This window comes from Delphinapterus leucas, chromosome 16 (genome assembly GCF_059928025.1).
Source record: "Delphinapterus leucas isolate spDelLeu-1000000601 "Yukka" chromosome 16, BTC_Dleu_Yukka2, whole genome shotgun sequence".
In the NCBI taxonomy this organism is placed as follows: domain Eukaryota; kingdom Metazoa; phylum Chordata; class Mammalia; order Artiodactyla; family Monodontidae; genus Delphinapterus; species Delphinapterus leucas.
This window is the reverse complement of record NC_143144.1, coordinates 19,041,567-19,068,660: the sequence shown is the minus strand read 5'-3', so window position 1 is coordinate 19,068,660 and position 27,094 is coordinate 19,041,567. Positions and strand designations below refer to the sequence as shown.

The 27,094-nt window shown below is 38.4% G+C and overlaps 1 protein-coding gene across 9 annotated transcripts in view; it reads left to right on the top strand.

The window, feature by feature from the left end:
- The window catches only part of JMJD1C (jumonji domain containing 1C), a 314,148-nt gene that overhangs the window by 48,661 nt on the left and 238,393 nt on the right, over nucleotides 1–27,094 (top strand). For 3 of the 9 annotated variants that reach the window (XM_089897537.1, XM_089897539.1, XM_089897540.1), the window contains exon 1: nucleotides 11,517–11,734. The exons of 1 other annotated variant lie outside the window; for it this stretch is intronic. In XM_089897537.1, coding sequence (XP_089753663.1) covers nucleotides 11,567–11,734 — 168 coding nt within the window. In that variant the 5' untranslated portion in view covers nucleotides 11,517–11,566. Of the gene's footprint in view, nucleotides 1–7,229; nucleotides 7,280–11,512; nucleotides 11,735–27,094 lie in introns of those variants that run through there. 5 more of the 9 variants (XM_089897538.1, XM_089897541.1, XM_089897544.1 and 2 more) reach the window with 4 other exon arrangements.

Here is a 27,094-nt window from a genome sequence, read left to right as displayed (position 1 = left end):
CTTGGGCTGTGTGGTATCAGTTTGACCTATAGAGGAGCTGAGACTAAAGTCAGCCATGCAGATGGTTAGCCCTACCTATGTTTCAGGCCTTGGATAAAAATGCTGGACACTGAGCCTCCGGTGAACTTACTTGATTGCTTATACTCCATGCACATTATCACAAGTTCTTGTTGGGGGAAATAAACGCTGTGTACACAACTCCACTGGGAGGGGACAGCTGGAAGCTTGGTGTCTTCTGGACCCTGCCGTATGCCCCTCTTCCCCTTATTGATTTTAATCTGTATCCTTTTGCTATATTAAACTGCAACCCTGAGTAAAATGGCTTTTCTGAGTTTTATAAGTCTAGTGAATCATTGAACATGAGGGTGGACTTGGGGACCCCTGAATTGCGGAGGTTCATTCATATTATTTCATGTATATGAAATATTGAATTATTTAAGTGTTGAGTAGCATTCCAAAGTTTGTTCATTCCCCAGCTGAGCCGGTTGCATCTAGCTTTTGGCAATTACAAATAAAACTTCTATAAACATCTGAGAACAGGTTTTTGTGTGAACATAGGTTTTGATTTTACTTGGGTAAAAATACCTAAAAGTGGGATTGCTGGGTTATATGAAAAGTTTAACTTGATGAGAAACTTCCAAGCTGTTTCGCGAAGTGGCTCTACCATTCTGTACTAGTCCCAGCTACTACTGTATGAGAGTTCTAATTGCTTCTCATTCTCCTCACTATTTGATAGTGCCAGTTTTCTTTTTCTTTTAGCCATCTTAATAGGTATGTAATGGTATCGCATTATAGTTTTTCTTTCCATTTCACTAATAACTAGTGATGTTGAGTATCTTCACGTACTTATTTGCCATTTGTATATCTTACTTGTTAAAGTATCTGTTCAAATTTTTTGCCCATTGAAAAATTTTAAAAATTATTGTTTTGAGAGTTCTCTAAATTTTCTGGATACCAATCCTTCATCACATATGTGTTTTGCAAATATTTTCTCCTAGTCTGTGACCTTTGGAGAGGAATTTTTAATTTCAACAGTGTTTAATTTTATGGGTTTTATGGATTTTAAGAAATCTTTGTCTAACTCAGTGTCATGAGAATTTTTTGTTTTCTTCTAAAAGTTTTTTAGCTTTTCAAATATTTTAGGTTTTTTATTTATTTTGAATTAATTTTAGTATATGGTATGAGAGATGGATCAAGGTTCTTTTTTTGGTGTATGAATGTCTAATTGTTCTAGCACTATTTGTTGAAGGGATTATCCTTTCTCCATTGAATTACTTTTTTACGTTTGTCTATCAATTGACTATATATGTATGAGTCTGTTTATGGACTCTCCATTTTGTTCTATTCATCTATCTGTTTACTCTTTTGCTTATATCATGCTGAGTTGATTAATGAAGCTTTACAGTATAGTCCTGAGGTAAGATACTATGAGTCTTTTAGTTTTGTATTTTCAAAATTGTTGTGAAAAAAAACTGTTTTGGTTGTTCCGGTTTCTTTTTCTCTTTTTTAAATTTTTTAAAAATTTATTTTTATTTGTTTATTTTTGGCTGCATTGGGTCTTGTTGCTGTGCACGGGCTTTCTCTCTAGTTGCAGCGAGCGGGGGTTATGTTGTGGTGCGTGGGCTTCTCTTGCGGTGGCTTCTTTTGTTGTGGAGCACGGGCTCTAGGCACGTGGGCTGCAGTAGTTGTGGCTCGCAGGCTCTAGAGTACGGGCTCAGTAGTTGTGGCGCACGGGCTTAGTTGCTCCGCGGCATGTGGGATCTTCCCGGACCAGAGCTCGAACCTGTGTCCCCTGCATTGGCAGGTGGATTCTTAACCACTGCACCACCAGGGAAGCCCCTGTTCCAGTTTCTTTACCTTAACTTACTGATTTTAGAATCAACTCGTTGATTGCCAGCATCAAAAAATTTGCTGGTATTTTAATTGAGTTTACTTTGAATTTGTAGATCAACTTGGGGCTAATTGAGTCTTCTAATACATGTTTATGGTATATCTCTTCACTTATTTAGGTCTTCTTTCATTCATCAGTACTTTGTAGTTTTCAGCATGGAGAGCTTGTACATATTTTATTACATTTATACATATTTTTATTTGTTTGGGTGCTATTGTAAATGGCACTGGTTTTAAATTTAGATTTCTAACTTTTTGTTTCTAGTGTATGGAGACATAGTTGATGTTTGCATATTGATCTTGTATCCTGCAACCTTGCTAAACTCATTTATTAAAGTTCTAGAAGCTTTTTTGAAGGTTCTTTATGATTTTCTATATAGACAATCATGCCATTTGCAAATAGAGGCAGGCTTATTTCTTCTTTTTCCAGTCTGTATGCCTTTTATTTCTTTTCTTTTATTGTACTTTCTAGGACTTTGAGTATGTTGTTATTGAATAGGAATGGTGACAGCTGATGTCCTTTCCTTGTTCTGAATTTTTGGAGGAAAACATTTAGTCTTTTACTGTTAAATATGATGTTAGCAGTAATTTTTTAGTAGATGCATTTTATCAGGTTGTTTAAGTGCCCTTCTCTTCCTGATTGAGAATTTTGTCAGGAATGAGGGTTGGTTTTCTGAAATGTGTATTTTTTGCATTTGTTGATGCTATCATATTTTTCTTCTTTAGTCTGTTGATCTGTTGAATTATACTGATTGATCTTTTAATGTTGAATCAACCTGCATTCCTGGAATAAACCTGCATTGGTTGTGGTGTTATCCTTTTTATAAATTACTGAATTTGATTTGCTAATATTTTGTTGAGGATTTTTGCATGTATGAGGGATAATGAGTTTTCTTTTCTCGTAATTTCTTTGTCTGATTTTGGTATCCAGGTTAATGCTTACCTCATAAAATGAATTTGAGACTTTCCCTCCTGTTCTATTTGTGTAGACTTTTTTCCCACTTTTTTTTTTTTCCTGTTTAGTTTCAGCTTTGGTAATTTCTTTTGACCTGTCTTCAAGGTTATTGATTCTTTCCTCAGCTGTGTTAAGCCTGATGAGCCAGCCAAAGGCTTTTAAAATTTGTTACTGCAGTTCTTGTTTTCAGCATTTCAATTTCAAAAATAGATGTTTTTGTATAATTTATAGAACAGGTAATGGTAACCAAACATGCAGGCACTGCCTTGGTGATCAGGGAAGTCACCCCCATGGCTAGGCTTATAAATTTTGATTGAATGCCAGCTATCATTGGCAAGGTAAGAGAGATTTAAGTATACAGTATTTATGCCAAGAAGTAGGCATGACTCTTATTCCATTAAGCTGTTAACATGGGGGGTTGAATCAGTCTTGCTTGAAGTTGATGAGGTTTTATGTTTTTTTGTTGTTGTTGCTCTGGTTACCTTCAGTGTATCGTCAACTGTAAATACTTCTATCATCACCTCATGCTTAAGGTGAGAGTTGATTTGCTGGAAAGTTTAACTCAATATTTTTACTCTGCCTCTATGTTTAAGCCTTACTTGTATATCTGAGAGGCTCCCTCTGTACTCTTTTGTTCCTTCTCTACTAGTAGAGTGCAGTTACTTATTACTGGGAGCTCGTTTGCCTTGTGGTAGGCTAGGGCTTTGTGGTGGTGGGCATCAGGCCTTATTTTTTTGTCCTAGATCAGCGTTAGTTTTAGACAGGCTGTTTCCTTCTCTTCTCAGTAATCCTGCTTTTCTCCTGATAATAGTAGACCTTTATTTTTTGGTGCTAGGATGATTTCCTGTCCCTCTCTCAGGGGTAGATATTAGCCTCTAATTTGAGGGAATTATAAAAATTTGTATCATAAAACTACCAGAAGAAAATACAGAAGAATACCTATGTATTTTCTAAGCATGGCTTAAGGTCAAAACAAAGATTTTAGCATATTTGTGTAAAAACTTAAAACTAGTGAATATCAAAAACAAAGTGCAAGTGGGGAAAGAAACATCCATGAAAATTTAGCTGTGAAAAGCAAATGAAACAATTGACTTTAAGATAATTTTTGTAATTAGAATAATTGAAAAATGGATTTTTAGCCATTATAAACAAAGAAGAATATAAAGGCATGCAAGGCAGAGGTTTCTAATATAAAGGTTACTTGTAATGCAGAGTATCTCAAAAATTCCTCCATTTGGAATTAGTTCTGCTAGGTTATTTTAATATGATAGCTTTAAGAGCAAATTTGGAGAGAAGAGGAAAGAAGTGATTCTACAAGGGTGTTTAAAACCTGTTGTTTAATTGGGAAATCTTTTGGTCTGTATTATTAAGTTTGTATGTATTAAATGATTGATATGTATATCTTCTGTGAGAGCTTTGAGATAGAAACTTTCTGGCTAAAAACATTTATTTTCCTAAGCAAAATTACTTTTGTCAATCCTTTAACATTTTTCAGGTTTGAACCTAGCATGTATCAGGAGAGTGTACTTTGCTGCTTGCTGGATTATTCAGAAGCTTTAGAAGCAAATTTTTAGGAACTTTATTGGTTATATTAGCCTCTACTTTTTCTGTATGATTCCTAGAGAAGCAGAGGGGTTTGCCCAAAGTGTACAGTAGTTAGCAGTAGAAGTAACTTAGACTTCTGTGACTCTTGCTCTTTCATTAAATTACATTATGTGACTGATAATTTTAAGTTTGCTATATTTGAGATATACATCTTAAAATACCCGTTTGTAAATGGCTCTATGGCATGGAGATTGACCAGTTTTAACCTAAGTGTATTTGCATACTTTGTGAAAAGAGAAGTTGGCTAGTTTTCTGAATATTTCTCTTGGCCATTTAATCTTAGATAATATCAAAATGTGCCTTGAAGTAGCAGAATGTTTTGGGGATGTTGATTTGAATTTTAAGTTTGTAGTTAAAGTTTTTTCCAGGTCTCTTTTTTATGTGTGTCAATTTTGATTTTTGAAGAAAAAATCTAGGGGCCTCCAAATACTGAGCTTCTGTGAACATAGGCCTTGGAATTGGAACACTATTTTATACACGCTTTAATTGAATAAATAAATTATATGTAATAGTGAAGCACACGTGGAGCCAGAAGACAATGCTTTCCTTTATATAGAGTAATTTATTTTTATTGGATATTTATGTTTTGTAGTATGTTATAAATCTCATTATATGTAATCATGTGGCTTTTTCTAGAATATGCCAAAGAAAAGAATGACTAAAGATTTCGCATATTTCACTGCTAGGTCTTGTTTTGTTTTGGTTTTGTTTCTTTGAAGCCAGATGCCATTAATTTAAGAAATGTGTCTCAGAGCTGTGTGTACTTGACCGTGAAGTTTCGTCTGTGGGGAGGAACTTCAGTGGAGTAAGCATGCTGAGATTTTGAGTCAGTATTACTTTATTTATTTATTTATTTGGCTGCGTTGGGTCTTTGTTGCTGTGCGCGGGCTTTCTCTAGTTGCGGTGGGCAGGGGCTTCTCTTGTTGCGGAGCACGGGCTCTAGGTGTGCCGGCTTCAGTAGTTGTGGTGCAAGGGCTTAGTTGCTGTGCGGCATGTGGGATATTCCCGGGCCACTTTTTAGCTTAGGTTTTACTTTGACTTTCCCTCATTTGTAGCTTTAAATACAAGTATAGACGCTCTTTTACTTAATTAACTTCCATGGATATAAACAGAGCCATTCTTTGGGATTTTTAGCTTTGCCACTACTGACATGTGGTAATAGTGAAGGCTTGTGAGAATAATACATACCTTTAGGAGCCTGACCTGTTGATAAATGAAGGAGCTAATGTAACAATTGAAGATGCGAAGTGCAAACTGCCATCTAGCATATGCATATTTTAATGGTAGTTAATAGTGGAAGCATTTGTGTGAGGGGTGACAAACAAGAAGTCCTGTGGGACACACCGGGAAGACTCTTGCTATATGCTCAATGGCAACTTTTCATTTATTCTTTTTCTTATAGTTGCTCATTCTATAATGAGAAATTTTCAGTGCTATTATGTTCATTCTTTCTAAATTAAAAAAAATTATCATTGAAAATCAGATTTGAAGTCTCATTTTTAATAGAAAAATGTTGAAAAGAAGTGGTAGGTTCCTGCATATCCAGAATTTAAATTGGAAACTAGGTAACAAATGTGGAGGCCCAGTAGAGATTTCTTTATTTCTCCTTTCTTCCTTTCTTTTCACCTTCTTTTCATCTTTCTCCCTCTTGCTCCTTCCACGTGGCATCAAGAAGACAGAAAGTTATGTTTGTATGTTACCTTCATCAAAGACATTATTTGAGACTGTTCTCTTTGGAATACTAAGAATAGACTGGTGTTTTGCATATATACTTATAGGATCGTTCGGGGGTTTGCGTTAAATTGGTAATTTGGTAACAGTGAAAGTTTTTCTTCTGAATTGTAACCCTTTCTCTGTATCTCTTCTTTAGAAAGTATCCTCAGGAACCACCTTGCTTTTCTGGTGAAGCTCAAGTTTCATGAAGGCTTTACATTGTACTTCCATGATGAAATGAGATAATGTATGTAAGACATTGTTTTAAAGGCGATGAATAACCCTATAGAAAGAACATGAACCCTTGTTTATGACCCTCACTTGAGAGATTCTAAGTTCCTCTTAGTTGGGTTGGATTTAGAAAAAGGTACATTTTTTGCGATGTTCATTCATTAATTCAGTAACATGTATTGAGTATCTATTCTGCTCAGGTCTTAGTGGATGCTGGGAGTATTGTTATGAACAAGATAAATTGTCCTTGCTTTTATGGAGCTTATAGTCTGCCAAGGGAGACAAATATAAAACAGTCTTTTACACAATAAATGTTATAAATACAATTGTGATAAGTACTAAGACAAATGGGAAAAGTTTTGAAAATCCATAATTGGGGATTTGATAATCTTGGAATCAGATAGCTTCCTTAAGGAAGTGACATTTGAGTTACTTTATCATTATCATAAATGTGGTTGAGGAATTCAGTTTAAATAAGTGCTTAGGGAAATACTTAGATAAATATTAGTTAAGGTTTAATAATAAGCATGATAACAAATTTATATTCCATTCTACTCTTGGTCTTCCATTTGCAGAATTCAGTTGAAACTCTTGGCTTTCTTCATTTTAACATTGGCTTCCACAGTTCCTAGATATACTCATATAGTCTGAGCTCATAACCCAATCCAGTCTTTACATTTGGCAGTAAATAAAAGCCTCCAAGTTATAATAGATTTGAAAATTATTTGTTAAAATGCACTAAACTTACCTTGTATTCCATTCCAGGAATACTTCCTTAAATATTAAACAAACCAAGGCATTTCTATTGTCTATCTTTCCAGATAGACTGAACTTCTTAAGGACAGAGGCCCTATCTCCAGAACCTTGCAGGATGTGAGACACATAGTAAGTGTAAAATAAACAAATCCGTTATGAATAATCTGTGTTAAATAAGGAGGAAACAACTTGGCAACTGACCTTCCTGTTTCTTTTAAGTTACTTTTTAGCATAATACAGAGGCTTTGAATCAGAAGGTCTGGTTTTGAATTCCAGTTCCTTAATGTGTATTCCTAGGCAAATAACTAATTAAACTTCTGTAAACCTCATCTTCTTCATCTTTAAAATAAAGATTTATTTACATGCGATTACACGTGTAAAGTACTTCGCATAGTGTCTGGCACATAGTAAGTGTTTCACAAATGGTGGCTAATATTATTACAAGATACAGATCTTCCTTGGCTTACGATGGGGTTACCTCTAGATAAACCCATCAGAAGTTGAAAATATCCTAAGTTGAAAATGCATTTAATACACCTAATCTTCAGAACATCATAGCTTAGCCTTGCCTAAGCATGCTTAATATACTTACATTAGCCTACAGTTGGGCAAAATCGTGTAACACATAGCATATTTTATAATAAAGTGCTGCATATCTCATGTAATTGATTGAATCCTTTACTGAAGTGAAAAACAGAATGGTTGTAAGTGTATATCAACTGTTAACCATTGTGATTGCATGGCTTGACTAGAAGCTGCAGCTTGCTGCCATTGCCCAGCATCAAGAGGGAGTATGGTACTACCCTTACTAGCCTGGGAAAAGATTAAAATTCAGAATTCAAAGTAAGGTTTCTACTGAATGCATATTGTTTTCACATTGTCCTAAAGTTGTAAAATTCTACGTTGATCCATCTTTAAGTTGGGGACTGTCTGTATATGCACTAAACCTTTTTACATATTTGTTTTATCTGTGATGCTTAAAATATATACCTATAGTGATGCAGGATACTGGTATGTGTTAGAGCAGATAATTGGCCCTTTCTTTAGTTAAACCAAGTGAAAAAGTAAAAAATAACTAGTTGGTTGTTTATGAAACTAAATTTGATGAACTACTCATTATTGATAATTAAGTGGGTAATGGTGGCACTTATTGTAATGAATACATTGTCTTCCTTTATAAGTCAGGTTTTTTAATAAACCAAGTAGATTTTATAAATAAATTTTTGTACACTTTTAAAAAACAAAACGATCCCCCATTTTATCTTGTATATAGATTAAGATAATTGGATGTACGAAATTTGCCTGAATTGTTGTGTATGTGTGTGTGTGGATATATTTAATGTACATATTTGGGTTTGGGGATGGAAAGAGTAGAAGATCTAGTCTATATATCTAAATTTTCAGCTTCTGTAAACTTAGTTATTTTAAGTACTTCTGTGTCACTGTCTTCATCTATATAGTGAAGTACTATAACTTACAACTATAGTATTATAACTACTTTTCTTTATAGTTACTAATCCTGGCATTTTCTGAGGATCTTTATGAAAGTAAAGGATGTAAGGGAACTAACTGAACAAACAAATATTTTAAGGTTTCAAGTCTGACTTTAAATTTATTTTTATTCCATGTTATTTACAGTTATGAGTTGCTGGCAAAAATAATGTAACTACAGTTGACTGTTGAACAATCAGTTGACTGATCCCCAGTGCAGTAGAAGATCTGAGTATGACTTTACAGTCAGCTCTCAGTGTCAGAGGTTCTGCATCTGTGGATTCAACCAGCTGGATGGGGTAGTACTACAGTAGTACTTAAACGGAAGAAAACCTGCATGTAAGTGGGCCCACGGTTCAATCCCATGTTGTTCAAGGGTCAACTGTACTCCCTGAAACAAAGCAAAAAAATGCCAGCAAACAAACAAAAATCCTTTAAGGCCGTTTTATTTTACATTTTAAAAAATGCACTTCAAGTTTCTCCAAAAGCAAAACATCCACACATTAGTGATTTGTTGTTGTTGTCATTGAACCCTAGGTACTGGTTGTAGTCGAGGGATTCCTAGACTGCTACCTGGAATATAGTTCTAAGAATATAAGATGTTTGAAAATGTTATGAAGATATATGGCCTTCTGAAAAACTTTTTGGTTTTGCATTTGAAATGTTTTGATTGATTTGGTTGATTGACATGCTTTTCAGAGCACTTGAAAGGACAGCATTCTACATATAGAGAGGGTTCCTAGGGTCCATTTAGAGGAGCTTGCCTACAAAATTAAAATCAGCTGGCAGTTTTATTAAGGCAACAGGACAACCTATACTCTAAAAATATAATTTAGTGAATGGTTATTTATGTGATAATATGTGCATCTCTTTTCTCAAACGACTTTATATTTTCTCACTTGCTCCCAGACTATCACTGAGATTAGGAAGCAGGCAATTTCAGTTGTAGCAATTGTGTCATACCAGAGATCACAAAGCAAGTCATTGATAAATTGGTATCTGAATTTAGATCTTACTTTGTTTTTTTCTTTCCGCATGTTAGATTATTTTCACCAGGTTATTTTACTGGCTCCTTAATCCACGTTGAGACTTTAGAAATCTTAGTCTGTAGTTCTCAAGGTGATTTGCTAAGTATTATACAGTATGTGCTAAAAGAGTGGACTTGGAAATAAGATGGCACAAGTAAAATTAAATTTTTCTCTCAACTTGCAAGTATGCATTTCTAGATATGGTTTTCCTTTGTTATCTATTACAGTTCTACATTTGGTCTTTAGAGTAGCAAAATTAGACAATGATGATTAAAATCTGTCTTGCAATTTAGGTTTTTAACCTGTTAGCTGCGGCCATGTATTTTCCATTTCAAACAGCTCAGCTTGGGTGTTGTAAGAAAGCAGATAACAGCCTTATGTTTATTTTAAATATTCAAATTTCTAGTGTAAATTCCTTTTAAAAAGGTAACTTTTTTTTTGTGGAGGCTTAGAAAAATCTTTAAGAAACCGAAATTTAGAAAAAATTTTTATTGGACTAGAAGAATTTTGGGAGTTTATGTAATCAGTAGTGGCCGTGAAAAAAACCCACAACTGGGATTTTGAAAACTACTTTTTAAAAAACACTATAATGTATGCCTGAAATCGAACTTCTCACCGACATCTATAGAGGTTTGATCTAGAAGAATTGAAGGGTTAGATCAAAGAAGGAGTAATTGTTCTAAGTTGGAGATCTGTACGTGTATGGGTTACAAAGTCCTGTTATGATTGGACGGGAAGAAAACATAATTTATTTTCCTGAACTATGATTGGCTAAAATCCTTTTCTTTCCACGGTATTTTCTAACAACTGAACCCGGAGCCTTTCCCTGTTTTTATTATCTGATCAGTGAGTTTGGCGTATGTACTAGTACTAAAAGTACTCAAATTGGTGCAGAGACTGTGAATTTTAAGAATGTTGACAAAAAGCCCTCAACCGGATGTTTGGCTTTCTTACAATAAAGCAGTATCGAGGTGTAAATCTCTGAATAGCTCAAACCCATAATGAGTATCTCCCCAAAACAGGAAGAATGAAAGGATGACAGTGTTATCTTCATTTTCATTTAAAGTCGTGGACTGTGTTTCTGTCGTGACCGAGTTCTGTGGGCTTAGTTTTCATTTGAAAGTGTTGCTCTGCTTTGCAGCTGGGACTACGGGACTGTTAATTCAGGCAATATTGCGGCTAACTCAGACTGCAGGCGCCATGTGTTCTGAAAAACATCACTCTGGAGATGCGGCTTTTAACCTTGAGTTTGTTTTGTGACCCAGAGTGGAACCAGCACACTTCACTTTCACCTCACCCCCAACTCCCCCACTTCTCAGGGAGCGACGAGTAGAGAGGTGGACGTCAAACACTACGTTTCTGAAGGACTGCACTCCTTTCTTCCGCCCCACTCTGTTTTTTTATCCTGGCTGGTCCCGCATACGCTGCTGCAGCGTCGGGCACTACTTTCCGTCTGCGGTGGTTCCTCCGACCCTCTCCCGCGGCTCCCTCCCCCAGCCCGCGCCGGCGGAAGGAGACGCGCGGCGCTCCTTCAATCACGCTAGTGGATGGGGAGGCGGAGTAGTACTGGCCGCGGCGCGGTGGCGGTAGCGGCCGGCGCTGCCTCGGGGCCTGAGACGGCCGTGTGGAAATTTCTGTCCGTTTCTTTCTTTTATTTGTGGAACTGCAGCCAGAGGCTGCAAGTCGGGGAGACCAGGGGAGCGCTGAGGATTGTGAGAGACCGAGGTCGCTGTGCCCTTCTGGGCAGAGCGTCCAGTGCGCCCCCGAGCCTGCGCTCGCTTGCGGGGCCGCCGCCTTCCCTAGGTCAGCTGTCCTCGGCATGGGCGGCCGGTAGGAGCGGGGTTTCGGTGATTTCCTGGCAGCTGAGGAGGCAGCGGCCACTTCGGCAGCGACGGCTATGGCGGTGGAGACGCGGCCGGAGCTGGTGGGGAAACGGTTCCTGTGCTTGGCGGTCGGCGAAGAGGCGCAGCCGAAGCGCGGGGAGAGCGGCCGCTGCTGCCGGGGCTGGCGAGCGGGGGTTATCCGAGCGGTGTCACATAGGGACAGCCGCAATCCCGACTTGGCGGTAAGAGAGCGAACTCCCCTCAGTCTCTCGTCCGCGGCCGCAGCCCCACCCCTGGTCTCGCAGCCGCACCTTGTGGGGTTACCTCTGGCACCTGGCTTAGCCAGGCCAACTGGCGGTCACGCCCCTCTCCTGCGCTCTGGGCCGGTTTGCCCACGTGCCCTGCCAGGATCGCCTCCTCCCCGCGAGGAACTTCCCCTGCGGGGGCGGTGACCCCCTCGGGACTCCCCGGCGCCCGCCCGGGCCCTTTGGCCCGCTATCCGGGAGGGATGCGGCCGCGGAGACCTTACGGAAAGGCGGGGTTGCCAGCCGGGTGCTGCGTGGGCGGGTGGGGGTGGGGGCGGACCCCTCGCTCGTGGCGGTAGGGGCCCAGCTTCACCTGCTTCTCTGTGCCAAAGTCTTAACAGTGCAGGCGTTGGAGACTGAAAACTTATCCCGTAAGGTTGCTGAAGGGGAGGGAGAAAAGGAAAGAGACAGAGCTCTGGTTTTCCAGTCTGCCCTGGGATTCTTGTGTGTTTTCGAGGCAAAGGCCCTGGCAGTGGCGGGGGCCCTGATTCAACCTTTTCCTACAGTAGATGCTTGGATTTCTAACAGGAAACGATGAAAATGAAAACTTTTGGTTTGGAGGGCCATGGAAATTATCTCCCTCCCTCTCTCCCTTCTTTTCTTCCGTTTGTTTTTTCCATAGTGTGTTTTTTTTGTTAGAAGGGAATAGTGCGTTAAAGTCATCCATTCCTGGGTTTTATATGATTTTAAATGAAGCAAGAAATATTGTAAGTTAAAACGTTTAAGATTCTGCAGAACCTTAAAGTGTCTTTTTCTTTGCTTGCTTTTCCTTACTTGTGACACTGCCAGTGTTTTCTTTCACTAGTGTAGGAGTGTGCAAGATTCTGAGACAGGATATGCTGTTAGTGTTCCAATAACGTTTTCACTGGGGGACATGTTGGAGTTAAGGAGCCAAGGAGAGGCAAGACACTGACTAGGCTTTGAAAGGTTGATCTATGAATACATAATCCATGAAATTTATTGGTAATACTGTGGGGTATTTAATTTTTCAGTGGATATTTAAAATTTGGGAACTTTCTTCTTTTTGTTTATATGCAGGTTTACAGTTCCGAATTTACGTGTACATATGTATCTTAATACTTTTGTTGGAGTTTTTGCGTGTTTTTGTTAACTCTGGTTTCATGAACGTAGTCAGTGATATGGTTTCTTGTGGAGTGTGTTAATGTCAACTTGATACTGCAAAATATGTTTGCAGAATAGAAGTAATTTTGGAGATTTTGGTTGGTTATTCTCGTTGAAAAGAAGAAAAAGAGAATCTTCCTTAAAAAAAAATCCAGACATTTCTTAATGGTTCTACAAATTGTGGCAATTCAATGTTTGTGTACAAAGCATGTGCTTATTTTATTTTTCCTCCTTTTACTCTGATATGTAATTGTCTTGGCTTTATGTGGAAGATAGATTGTGGGTCAGCTTTTTTTTTTTCCCCCCGGTACGTGGGCCTCTGACTGTTGTGGCTTCTCCTGTTGCGGAGCACAGGCTCTGGACTCGCAGGCTCAGCGGCCATGGCTCACGGGCCCAGCCGCTCCGCGGCATGTGGGATCTTCCCGGACCGGGTCACGAACCCGTGTCCCCTGCATCGGCAGGCGGACTCTCAACCACTGCGCCACCAGGGAAGCCCTTGGGTCAGCATTTTTTAATTGTTTCAAAACAAACATAGAATGATATTTTGTGTTTTCCTAAAAATTTTGTGTTTTGTTTTAGTAGATACATGAAAATTGGGAAGTATAGTGTTAAATTACGAATGTCATTGGCGACAGTCAAGTTATCGAAGTTAAATATATTAAAAATTTTTTTGTATGGGAATTTAAATGATATGAGGAGGGGAGTTTACACATACCATGTTTGAAAAGGCAAGATGATAAATTGGGCATTTAAAAATGAAAAGTATACGTGGATGGAGGGAATCAACTGGAAAGAACAGGAAGGAATTTCCTCAGATGATGGAAACGTTTTGCATCTTGATTGTTGATTACACGGGTGCATACATATGTCAAAACTCATTGTATTGTGCACTTAATATCTGTGCATTTCCTATATGTAAATTTTACCTCAAAAATGTGTTTTGAACTATAACTATGTGAACCTTTGACAGTTTTCCTGTAACAGTCTTAATTTAAAAAATTTATGTTGTTACAGTGTAATCTGAGTTTTTTAGCCTGGAACCTACAGATTTAGCGTTACTTCCAAACTTTCTTATATTTCTTTTTTTGCATTCATATTTTCTAAGTTAAACTTGGGACAGTTTAGCATCACCAAAATGCAATTCGCGTTGTAGACTTTTGTTACTGCAGAATAAATCAAGCCCAAAGGAGCGCTTTTTAAAAAAAAATTATTAATTAATTTATTTATTTATTTTTGGCTGTGTTGGGTCTTTGTTGCTGCTCGTGGGCTTTCTGTAGTTCTGGTGAGCCGGGGCTACTCTTTGTTGCGGTGCGCGGGCTTCTCATTGTCTTGGCTTCTCTTGTTGTGGAGCATGGGTTCTAGGAGCGCAGGCTTCAGTAGTTGTGGCACGTGGGCTCAGTAGTTGCGGTTCGCAGGCTCTAGAGCTCAGGCTCAGTAGTTGTGGCGCACGGGCTTAGTTGCTCCGCGGCATGTGGGATCTTCCCGGGCCAGGGCTCGAACCCGTGTCCCCTGCATTGGCAGGCAGATTCTTAACCACTGCACCACTAGGGAAGCCCCCCAAAGGAGCTTGATCAATTACTTTTGTGTATTTTTTTTTTTTTTTTGGTTACAAATATATGTAATTTTAAAACTGCAAGTTCATTAGGAATCTCAGATATGTATGTATTTATGGCACATGATTTGGAAGGATAATTATCAGAACTTGTAAGTAGTTTAGGGGATGCTTGGTCTCAAAAGTTAGTTATTCTTATTTTTGGTCTTATGTATGAGGAATTTCCACATGCATTAATTTCCTATACTACTGTTAACTAATTATCACAACCTTAGTGGTTTAAACAATACGAATTGATTATTATAATGGTTCTGGAGATGATAAGTCTAACTTCTGGGTCTCCATGGGCTAAAATCAAGGTGCGATTAGAATTGTGTTCTTTACTGGAGGCTCTAGGTCTCACTTTTAGAAGCAGCCCACATTCATTGGCTCGTGGTCCTCTTCCTCCTTAAAAACCAGCAGTTTGTCTCTGTTTTTCTCTAGTCACATCTCCCTCTTGACTCTCCTCCTTCCCCTTACACTTTTAAGTGCCCTTGTGATCATATTGGGCCCACACAGATAATCCAGGATAATCTCCCCATCTTCTAATTAACAACCTTAATATCATCTGAACCCTAATTCTCCTTTGGCATAGAGTTTAACATAGTACAGGTTTCATGTATTAGGACATGAGCATCTTTGAGGTGGCATTATTCTGCCCACCACACCATGGTAGCAAAAATATTCTTTTACAATATGACCATGATTTGATACAAATAAATTAAGGCTAAAATTATTGTACTTTTTCCTGCTGTGAGTTTTAGCGATATCACTGTGATCTCTTAAGTAAATGAGCTTAATTTGTAGAAGTTGTACTCAGCTGTGCTTGTATAATTTCACCTATTTTGTTGGTGACTTTTAAAAAATGGCTTGAAAAATCTTCCGGGATATCTTGGAATTACATTAACCAACAAAAGACTTTATCTGAACCCTTTTAATTCAGGAGGACCAAGTTGTTGATTAAATTGAAATACATAAAATACATTGTGAGCCCTCAGCATGTTTTCTTTTTTGTAGCTCCATTGTTTAGAAAGGTTCTTCAGTTGTTATACATGTTGAATGTTTATTACTGCCCTACTTTTTGAGGAACTTTCTAGAAGATTGATAGTATTATGGAAGGAAAGCTGACAGTTGAGACAAGTATGGTTGCATAATATTCAACCTTGAATAATATTGTCATGCTAATTATAGAGCAAAAATTGATTTACTCTTTGCTCATTTTACTTCCCTTGCACAACTTAACAGCCCTTTATTTATTTACTTATTTATTTATTCATCCATTCAGTCACTTACCCACCTACCTTCCCTTGAAGCTTAATGTGATTGCATCATTGTTTCACGCTAATCCTATCCAAAGTGTTAGTATTTTTAAAAAATGTATCAGGTTTTCATAAAACATTCCAGGTTACCGTGACATTTTGCAATGTCATTGAAAATCATTTTTAATCTGGTTAGAGACCTCCCCACTGGGATTCCTCATTTTGGATGCAGTCATCTATTTTCCTTTCCCACAAAAGTTTCCACTTTTCCACACTCCTCTTTTTTTCTTTTATCTTGGACTTTAGTCTTCCAGATTAAAATCTAAGAGTGTGCTGTTTGTGTTTGAGTCTGCTTCTTGAGAATAAAATTCCCAGAATTTTGTACTCGACTTTGTGCTGTGTTGCATAAGAGGTTAGATATTTGCTGAGTGAATGAGAAGTTGAAGTACATTATACCTGATAGATCTTCATACCAAGGACCCAGTCCTGTTTCAAATGAAATAGAAACTGCTCTGGAGCTCCTGAGAATGGACACTTAACAGATTCACACTTGGGATCTCTGGATCTTGGGTCAGTTATTCTTTTTCCCTGTAGAATAATATTTCCATCATTTCTGTTTTTACACAAGAATCCTTTTGAGTCAATCTCCTTTATATTAATATATTGCTTGAAACAAATACACAGTCAGGGAAGAAGTAAAGTTATAATAAAGGAAGGAAAATATTAACTGAAGTATTCAAAAATTCAGGAAGGGATGCTAAGAACTGAATTACATCTTGATTGCAACATAAAAGAAGAACACAGATACAACAACAAAGGCAACACACACACAAATAAAAACTTCTGTTTCTTGATGAAAGAAGCTAACTCTTTTTAAATGTCAGTAGAGAAATATGAAGATATTTTGTGTACATTGAAAAAAAGCAGTTTACATATAATCATGGAACATTTTTCTGTAGCGCTTATAAAACTTTACTCCTGGCTACCATTAATACTAAATTCGATAACATCTTGAGTTCTTTGGGGACTCATTATTGGATAGAAAGGAGCAAATGCACACAGTTTCTGAATGCTCATACCAAGTTGCTTTATGAGTGATATAATTTTAAATCTCTTTCACAAGAACAGTGTTCTCAGCAAATGTTTTATTTGAAGTACAATGAATCAATGTGAAGTTACTTGAAAATAGTTATCTAATAGTCCCTTGTCAAAAACGCAGATTGAAAGTTTCTTGTAGAGAAATGAAAAGTATGGCAATTATTGTTACCTATTTTTTAACTTGAAAATTACTCTCTGTCTAATAAAAAGCATTCTACAATTAAAAAAAAAAAGTACCAGGTTTTAGGACTTCCCTGTTGGCCCAGTGGTTGGGACTTGGCCTTCCAATACAGGGGGTGCAGATTCAATCCCTGGTTGGGGAGCTGGGATCCCACATGCCTCATGGCCAAAGGACCAAGAACATGGAATGGAGTCAATGTTGTAACAAATTCAATAAAGACTTAAAAGTGGCCCACGTCGGGCTTCCCTGGTGGCGCAGTGGTTGAGAGTCCGCCTGCCGATGCAGGGGAGGCGGGTTCGTGCCCCGGTCCGGGAAGATCCCACATGCCGCGGAGCGGCTGGGCCTGTGAGCCATGGCTGCTGAGCCTACGTGTCCGGAGCCTGTGCTCCGCAATGGGAGAGGCCACAACAGTGAGAGGCCCACATCAAAAAAAAAAAAAAAAAAAAAACTTAAAAAAAATGTTACCAGGTTCTTTCAGTACCCAAAAGGAACAAAAAAATCATAGTATTGTGTTTCATAGACCAAACATGTAAATTTGTTTGTATTTGGGGGAATTTTCTAGTGCTCAGTGAGGAGTAGCTAACTTTGTAATATAGATTTTAAGCTGTTCTAAACTGTGTACTACCTGTAGATTAAAGTTACTTTGCAAATCTTATATGTCCTAAATGTAAGTATCTTAAATATTAAAACTGTGTTTTTCTGCTTACCTGTCTCTTCATTTAAGTTTCATATTGAGTTGGTGGTATTTGATTCTTTAAGTTTTGTTAGGATAATTCTTTAGGTAAGTCTAAAATGTATATCGTGGTGTTGTAATATTGCTAATACTAATTTCTGGTCTAGGCACACAGTGTTGAATGAATGAATGAATGTATTTTATTTCATTGCTCAATATGACCTGGATAAGTTAACCATAGGGAAAATTGGTTTAGCTGGTAGGTAGAAAAACTTTTATGTCTGATTAGAGTACATACAGGTTCCGCCGCCACCACCCCCCCCCGCCCTTGAATTTATATTGTGATTGGTCCTAAAGACTTATGTACAGGAAAATAAGTATGTAAACTGTAGCTGTGGTGGAACGTAACTTGTGCAGTTGTAACCACTAGCTGGTTTTAAAAGTAGACAGCCACCCAGTAAATGGTGTGAAGTGTATGTTTCTGTGTAAAATTAAATAAAGGAAGTTTTGTTTTTTCCCTTTTGACCAGTCATAGATATATCCTGGCACGTATTTTGATGCCATTAATTTAAAATAGAGAATGTGGGCTTCCCTGGTGGCGCAGTGGTTGAGAGTCCGCCTGCTGATGCAGGGGACACGGGTTCGTGCCCTGGTCCGGGAGGATCCCACATGCCGCGGAGCGGCTGGGCCCATGAGCCATGGCCGCTGAGCCTGCGCGTCTGGAGCCTGTGCTCCGCAACGGGAGAGGCCACAGCAGTGCGAGGCCTGCGTACCGCAAAAAAAAAAAAAAAAAAGATAGGAGCAAGTGTACATGGTTTCATTCCTCCCACTCATATGTGATCAACCTGAGCATCACTAAAAGAAAACCACACATTATGAATCTACTGGCAATATATTGTAGGAAGTACACCAATGAAATATTTGTACTAAAAATAAAACCAATGAAGTATTTGTACTAAAAATTATTGAACTTGAGTATAATCAAGCTTCTACATTCAACCACTAATTTGCAGGACATATGAGGGTAGAGGAGCATGTTAAACACCACCATGAGGATGCAGTCAACTAGATCCAGGATGTGGGAAATTCTAGAACTAGAGCTGTGCTGTTGAATATTGTGGCAAGTTAAATTGATTAAAATTGAATATCAGTTCCTCATTCACTGTAGCCAATTTCAGGTTCTCAGTTGCTACATCTAGCTAGTGACTATGGTTTTAGACAGCACAAATAAGAAAATTTCTGTCATTGCAGAAAGATCTACTGGATGCCACTATTCTAGATTAAGCTTTAAAAGAACAGGCAACTTATCATACAGACTAGTAGAAGGGGAAAAAAATGGAATGATAAAAATAAAAGAAGGCAGGAAGAGAGACAAACATAACAAAGGCGAGACAAACAGAAAGCACAAAATAAGAGATTTAATTTAAACCCAGATATATCAGTAATTACATTAAATGTAATTGACTAAACGTTTCTATTAAAAGGAAGGTTATAAAACTGGGAGGAGAGAACCCACAAAACACACTTACTGGGACTTCCCTGGTAGCACAGTGGATAGGAATCTGCCTGCCACTGCAGAGGACACAGGTTCGATCCCTGGTCTGGGAGGATCCCACATGCTGCGGAGCAACTGAGCCCATGCACCACAACTACTGAGCCTGCACTCTAGAGCCCTCGAGCCACAACTACTGAGCCCACGTGCCGCAACTCCTGAAGCCTGTGTGCGTATGGCCTGTGCTCCGCAACAAGAGAAGCCACCGCAGTGAGAAGGCTGCACACTGCAACGGAGTAGTCCCTGTTTGCTGCAACTAGAGAAAGCCCACGCGCAGCAATGAAGACCCAACGCAGCGAAAAAAAAAAACAACCCACGCTTATTTGCTGTTTATAACAAATCTATCTAAAACATAAGAATACTTACAGGTGGTTGTAAAAAGATGGGGAAAAAACTTCCATGCAAATACTAATTAAAGATAGTTGACATGGCTATGCTAAAGACAGTGTTTAAGAAAAGAAGCGTTATTTGGAATAAAGAGGCTTTGTTTACCACGGTAAGAATTTATTCAGCAAGAAGATATAATTTCAGTTTTCTAAGTATCTGTGACATGACTTAAAATACATAAAGCTGGAATTGATAGCACTATTAGAGAAAATAGATGTATAACCATAGTGCGAAGTTAAATAGCTGATAGAACTAGCAGTAAAATAACAGTAATAGAATATTTAGAATAATAAGTACTTGGCTTTGGCCATCTCACAAGGCAGTTGTGTGAATGAGGTAGTATATTTAATAAATACACCGTCATTCAATATGAGTAGGTATTTAACATAAATAAATACTGAAATACTTTTATTCAAAAAATATTTGAGCACCTTCTAATGACTGGTACCGTTTAAGACATGTGTTTTGTAAGGTGTGCAGCCTTAATCAAATGTAAGATGTTGTCAGGTACAGTTACGAATTTTAAGTGCTTAATGAATGATAAGCAGTAATATCTCTATGGATTCATAGAAGTGAGTGATACAGATTTGAAGGATGCATTCGTTGAGGAAACAGGATATTTTGGGCCCTGAAGAGTGACTGGCATAATATATTGGGTTGGCCAGAAAGTTCCTTCGGTTTTAAAGTAAAAATAGAAGACACATTTTTCATTTTCAGCAAGAAATTTATTGAACAACGTATTCACCATTTTGTTCCACTACCTTCTGCCATTTTTCAGACAACTTCATAATTTTCATCTTACCAAAACTTTTTAATCTTTTTGAGCAAAGAACTGGTCCAGGTGCCTTTTCCAGTCTTCCAGGGAATTGAAATTTTTTCCATTAAGAGAATTTTGTAAAGACGGAAATAAATGGAAATCCGAAGGTACAATGTCCGGTGAATACGGCGGATGACTCAGAACTTCCCAGCCAAACTGTAACAGTTTTTGCCTGGTCATCAGAGAAACATACGGTCTTGTATTACCCTGATGAAGGATTATGTGTTTTCTGTTGACTAATTCTGTACGCTTTTCGTTGAGTGCTGCTTTCAGTTGGTCTAATTGGGAGCAGTACTTGCTGGAAATAATCGTTTGGTTTTCCGAAAGGAGCTCATAATAGAGAACTCCCTTCCAATCCCACCATATACGTAACATTCACCTTCTTTGGATGAAGACTGGCCTTTGGTTTGGTTGCTGGTGGTTCATTTTGCTTGCCCCACAGTCTCTTCCATTCCCCATTATCGTACAGTTATCCACTTTTCATCGCTGGTCACAGTTTGTTTTAAAAACAGTACGTTTTTGTTGTGTTTCAGTAGAGAATTGCGTGCAGATATACAGTCAAGAAGGTTTTTTTTCGCTTAACTTACGTGGAACCCAAACATCAAAGCAATTAACATAGTCAAGCTGGTGCAAATGATTTTCAGTGCTTGATTGGGATATTTTGAGTATGTTGGCTGTCTCCCACATGGTATAACCTTGATTGTTCTCGTTGATTGTTCTCAGTTAATGTCTCGATTTGATCGCTATCAACTTCAACTGGTCTACCCGCCCGTGGAGCATTGTCCAGTGAGAAATCTCCAGCACGAAACTTCGCAAACCGCTTTTGACACGTTCGATCAGTCACAGCACCTTCTCCATACACTGCACAAATCTTTTTTTGCGTTTCAGTTGCGTTTTTATCTTTCTTGAAATAATAAAGCATAATATGCCAAAAATGCTGCTGTTTTCTTCCATCTTCAGTATTAAAATGGCTATACAAAAATTCACCAATTTACAAAGTGAGAGAGTGGCATGGACATATATACACTACCAAATGTAAAATAGGTAGCTAGTGGGAAGCAGCCGCATAGCACAGGGAGATCAGCTCGGTGCTTTGTGACCACCTAGAGGGGTGGGATAGGGAGGGTGGGAGGGAGGGAGACGCAAGAGGGAAGAGATATGGGGGTATATGTATATGTATAGCTGATTCACTTTGTTATAAAGCAGAAACTAACACACCATTGTAAAGCAATTATACTCCAAGAAAGATGTTAAAAAAAAAATTCACCAGTTTTGATTTTTTTAAATTCACGCTGATATGACAGCTGTCATGGTACATTCTACAAAATTGTTTTGAATGAAGTTAAAGACACCTAAGCGCTACTAGAGCCATCTTAACGAGGAAACTGAAAAACATTATGGCCAACCCAATAATAATATTAGAAGAGGTATAAAATGGTTTTGGTAGAAAGAATGGCATGAGGAAAAGCAAACCACTTGGCTTCAGAGAGGGTTCATATTGGAATAATAATAAGAAAAATAATGTGAAAATTAGGGCCAAATTGTAATATCAGATTGAGAAATTTGTGGTATGTCTAGAGTGGTTGGCTGAAATGAATATCCTAGTACTTGTGTCATTTCCCAATTTTATGAATACGGTTGTCCCTAGGTATCCATGGGAGCTTGGTTTCAGGGCCCCCTCAGATACCAAAATCCAAGGGTGCTCAAGTCCCTTTCTTAAAATGGCATAGTACAGTTGGCCCTTTGAATCTGAATATGTAGAGCCATAACTATATTTTTGAAGGTAGAATGAAGGGCCTTTAATTTTGGTCGCTGAAACAGCAGACTAATTTCCATACAGATTGTACCTGTTTACAGCTGCAGTTTATGGAAGCACCGTTTTCCCACATGAGTCTCAACACTATTGGATATTGTCAGTCATAATTTTTGCCTAATTTGCCCCCCAAAAAAGGTACCTTGCTTTAATTCCTGTTTATGTGTTTCTGAGTCTCATGTATTTATTGACCTTATTTTAAAAATATATAAATAGCTTGCTCGTAGTTTGGCCTTTTTCTTTTTATAATTATTTATGTATTTTATTTTTGGCTGCATTGGGTTTTTGTTGCTGCATGTGGGCTTTCTCTAGTTGCAGCGAGCGGGGGGCTACTCTTCATTGCGGTGCGCAGGCTTCTCATTGAGGTGGCTTCTCGTTGCGGAGCACAGGCTCTAGGTGCAGGGGCTTCAGTAGCTGTGGCTCAAAGGCTCTAGAGCACAGGCTCAGTAGTTGTGGCGCATGGGCTTAGTTGCTCCGCGGCATGTGAGATCTTCCCGGACCAGAGCTCGAACCCGTGTCTCCTGCATTGGCAGGCGGATTCTTAACCACTGTTCCACCAGGGAAGCCCTGGCATTGGGATTTTTTTTTTTTTTTTGCGGTACGCGGGCCTCTCACTGTTGTGGCCTCTCCCGTTGCGGAGCACAGGCTCCGGACGCGCAGGCTCAGCGGCCATGGCTCACAGGCCCAGCCGCTCCGCGGCATGTGGGATCCTCCCGGACCAGGGCACGAACCTGCGTCTCCTGCATCGGCAGGCAGACTCTCAACCACTGCGCCACCAGGGAAGCCCTGGCATTGGGATTTTGATAGAGGTTATATTGAATCTGTAGCTCTCTTTGAGTAGAATTAATATTATTAACAATATTAAGTTTTCTAATCTATGAATACAAGATTTCTTTCCATTTTTTGTGTTTTTAATTTTTTTCAGCAACATTTTGTTGTTTTCAGTGTAGAAGTATTTTGCCTCCCTGGTTATGTTAATTCCTAAGTATTAAATATTTTTAATGCTATTGTAAATGGAATTTTCTTAATTTCCTTTTAGGTTGCTTATTGTTAGTGTATAGAAATGCAACTGATTTTCATGTGTTGATTTTGTATACTGCAACTGCTGAATTTTTTTCTAACAGTTATTTTCCCCTGGGTGTGTGAAATGTTTAGAATTTTCTGCATATAAGATCATATCTGCAAATAGATATTCTTTCCCATGTGGATGTCTTTTCAGTTTCTTGTCTAATTTTCTATTTAGAACTTCCAACACCATATTAAATAGGCACGGCAAGAGCAAGCATCTTTGTTTTGTTAATCTTAAAACGTTTGTAGTTTTTTACTGTTGAATATGATGTTAACTGTGGAATTTTCATATATGGCCTTTATTATGTTGAGGTAGTTCTTTGTATTCCTAGTTTGTTGTGCACTTTATATCATGAAATGGTGTAGAATTTTGTCACATGCTTTTTCTGCATCAATTGAGATGATCATTTTTCCCCCCTTTCATTCTTTTTTTTTTCTCTCTTTCATTCTTTTAATATGGTATATTACATTGATTGATTTTTGTATGTTGAACCATCTTTGCATTCCAGGAGTAAATCCTGCTTGGTTATGTATATTACTATTTTTAGTGTATTTAATTTAAAAAAATTTTGTAACTCCTTTCATTTTCTCCCCTTCTCACACATATATTCTAGTATAATTTTGCTTGGAATTGTGTACGTTTTTATAGACAAATTCAGGAAGAAAGAACACCTTTCCACTGAGTCTGAATTGCAAATAGCATGGAATATTCCTCCAGCTATTAAAGTTTTTTTTTTTTTTAAGTTCTACAGTTATTTTCCTCATTTAGGTCATGTGGTTTTTTTAGGTTTATTCTTAGACACTTTATATTTTGATTTTTTTTTTTTTTTTGTGGTACGCGGGCCTCTCACTGTTGTGGCCTCTCCCGTTGCGGAACACAGGCTCTGGACGCGCAGGCTCAGCGGCCATGGCTCACGGGCCCAGCCGCTCCACGGCATGTGGGATCCTCCCGGGCCGGGGCACGAACCTGCGTCCCCTGCATCGGCAGGTGGACTCTCAACCACTGCGCCACCAGGGAAGCCCTATATTTTGATTTTTAAATGCGTGTGGACATACCCTGAATCATTAATACCCACCTTTATAAGTCACTGATTTCTTTCCCCAAACATGATTTTTGGACTAAAAGTAATGTTCCTATTCTTTTCCCTGTGTATATTTTTAGCTCATGTAATTGTTTTCTAGTTTTTTTCACTAATGTGCTTAACAAAGTTACAGTAAAGGTTAGTGTCATAAAGAAAAAGTGAAATGATAATGTTACTAGTGTCTTAAATCTTTTGCTTAAATTCTCAGAAGGCTGTTGAAGATGTTATTTCTTTAACCTGTCTTTCATTTTATAATTGTAATCAGTGGAAATATAAAGTTTATTTTATAGACCTTTACTTTTAGGTTAAGTATGTAGCAGTTTATCTTCAGATAAAATTGTAACAAATTACGTATTCACAAATACAGATAGAAATATTTTGGTGGCAATTACTATACAAAAGAGTACATATCAGAATTCTTAATTTTTAAAGTGTATTTAAATTACTTCCCTAAGGTATCAATTCTTTTAAAACACTACTGTTTCAAAATGCTATATTTATGACATAAAATTATAATCCACTAAAAACGGTGTGTGTGTATATATATATATACACACACCCCGTCTAAAGTGTTCTTTTTTTTTTTGGCGGTACGCGGGCCTCTCACTGCTGTGGCCTCTCCTGCTGCGGAGCACAGTCTCCGGACGCGCAGGCCCAGCAGCCACGGCCCACGGGCCCAGCCGGTCCGCGGCACGCGGGATCCTCCTGGACCAGGGCATGAACCCGCGTCCCCTGCATCGGCAGGCGGACTCTCAACCACTGAGCCACCAGGGAAGCCCCTAAAGTGTTCTTTTTTATCTCTTCTGCAATAGACTCCACTCTCAATTGATTTCTCACCTGTGTTAACCTTTTAGAGAACTGTTCTATTTTTACTTCTCAAGAAAGGTACTGTAGTGAAGGTTAAAATTTGGAGAATAGGAAACTGACCTTATGTGCACTGTCATTTTTTTAATGTGCTTTCTTCAGCTTTTGATATTTTGAACCTTGGTATAGCTCAGGAAATAGTAAATCAAAGTTATCTATTTTAAACAACAAATGGCTGTACTTTCTGGATTCTTGACTGAGTCACTTACCTGTGAAATTTTAAAACGTGTGAGGAAAATGTTCAGTTTTACTAAATTCCAAAAATGCAGAAAGGGTTGAAGGGATAACAGGTGCATTTGGTACCAATTTTTTGTCTAGTCTTTCTTTTTTATTATTTTTTACATAGAGGAAAAAATAATCCAGGTTTTGGCAAAACTTTTACTTAAACTTTGTTCTGAGGAAGTTTTTTTTTTTTTTTTTAATTAATTAATTAATTTTTGTCCGCATTGGTTCTTTGTTGCTGTGCATGGACTTTCTCTGGTTGTGGCGAGCGGGGGCTACTCTTTTTTGTAGTACACGGGCTTATTGCGGTGGCTTCTCTTATTGCGGAGCACAGGCTCTAGGCATGTGGGCTTCAGTAGTTGTGGTATGTGGGCTCAGTAGTTGTGGCTTGTGGGCTCTAGAGTGCAGGCTCAGTAGTTGTGGTGCACGGTCTTAGTTGCTCCGTGGCATTGTGGGATTTTCCCGGACTAGGGATGGAACCCGTGTCCCCTGCATTGGCAGGCCGATCCTTAACCACTGTGCCACCAGGGAAAGCACTGTTTTTTTTTTGTTTTGTGGTTCGCGGGCCTCTCACCGTTGTGGCCTCTCCCGTTGCGGAGCACAGGCTCCGGATGCACAGGCTCAGCGGCCATGGCTCACGGGTCCAGCCGCTCCACGGCATGTGGGATCCTCCCTGACCGGGGCACGAACCCGTGTTCCCTGCATCGGCAGGCGGACTCCCAACCACTGCGCCACCAGGGAAGCCCTGTTTTGTTTTTTAAAGCAGTTGTGACTCTGGCAAAATTAACAATCAATGGACATACTTAAAAATCTTGAACTCTTTGATCTTAGTATCTCATCTTCTAAATGAAAATGATCTTTTTTTCTATTGTAATAAAACAGTAAGTTTTTTTTAGATTAGTTTTTTTTCCCTTCCACCTTCTCCCGTACTTAGAGTTATAGATAGTGTACTTATACTGCTGATTCTTTTTAGGTATAATATTAATGGCACAGAGCCATAGAAAGTAAGATTTAATCTCTTCAGAGCATAAGCTATTACCTTTATTATTTCTGTCCTTTTAAGTAATGTGGAATATTATGATTCATGTTAGAGTTAGAAGGAAAATGTACAGGCTCAATGAAATTCGACTGCTCACCTAGTAGTACAAAGGAAATGAAAGAGGTCGGAAATAACGTTGATTTTGATTACAGGAAAAAAGGGGGGTGGTGTAATCTAAATCCAGTACTATTTTGTACCTTTTAAAATTATATTTATTTATTTTTTCTTCCTCTGTTCTACAGTCTTCTAGATACTATAGGCTGTTTTCTGGTGAAAAAGAGGAGGTTTCTAAGAAGCTTTTTTTTTTTTGAGAAGCTTTTTAGAAGTAATGTGGGAACATGAGGAAGAACTGAGTTGAGGTCAGGGAAGCTATAAACCTTTGAGCGTTTTTGTGATGTGCTGTGCTCTGTGGGAGGCACTCAAAAAGGTCAAGCGTGAGAAACTTGCTTCTTAACAATGTGACTATTAACACTTAGCGTACCCTATTTTTGTTGAGTCTATTGGGAAGATTTTTATTTAAAAGTTGATT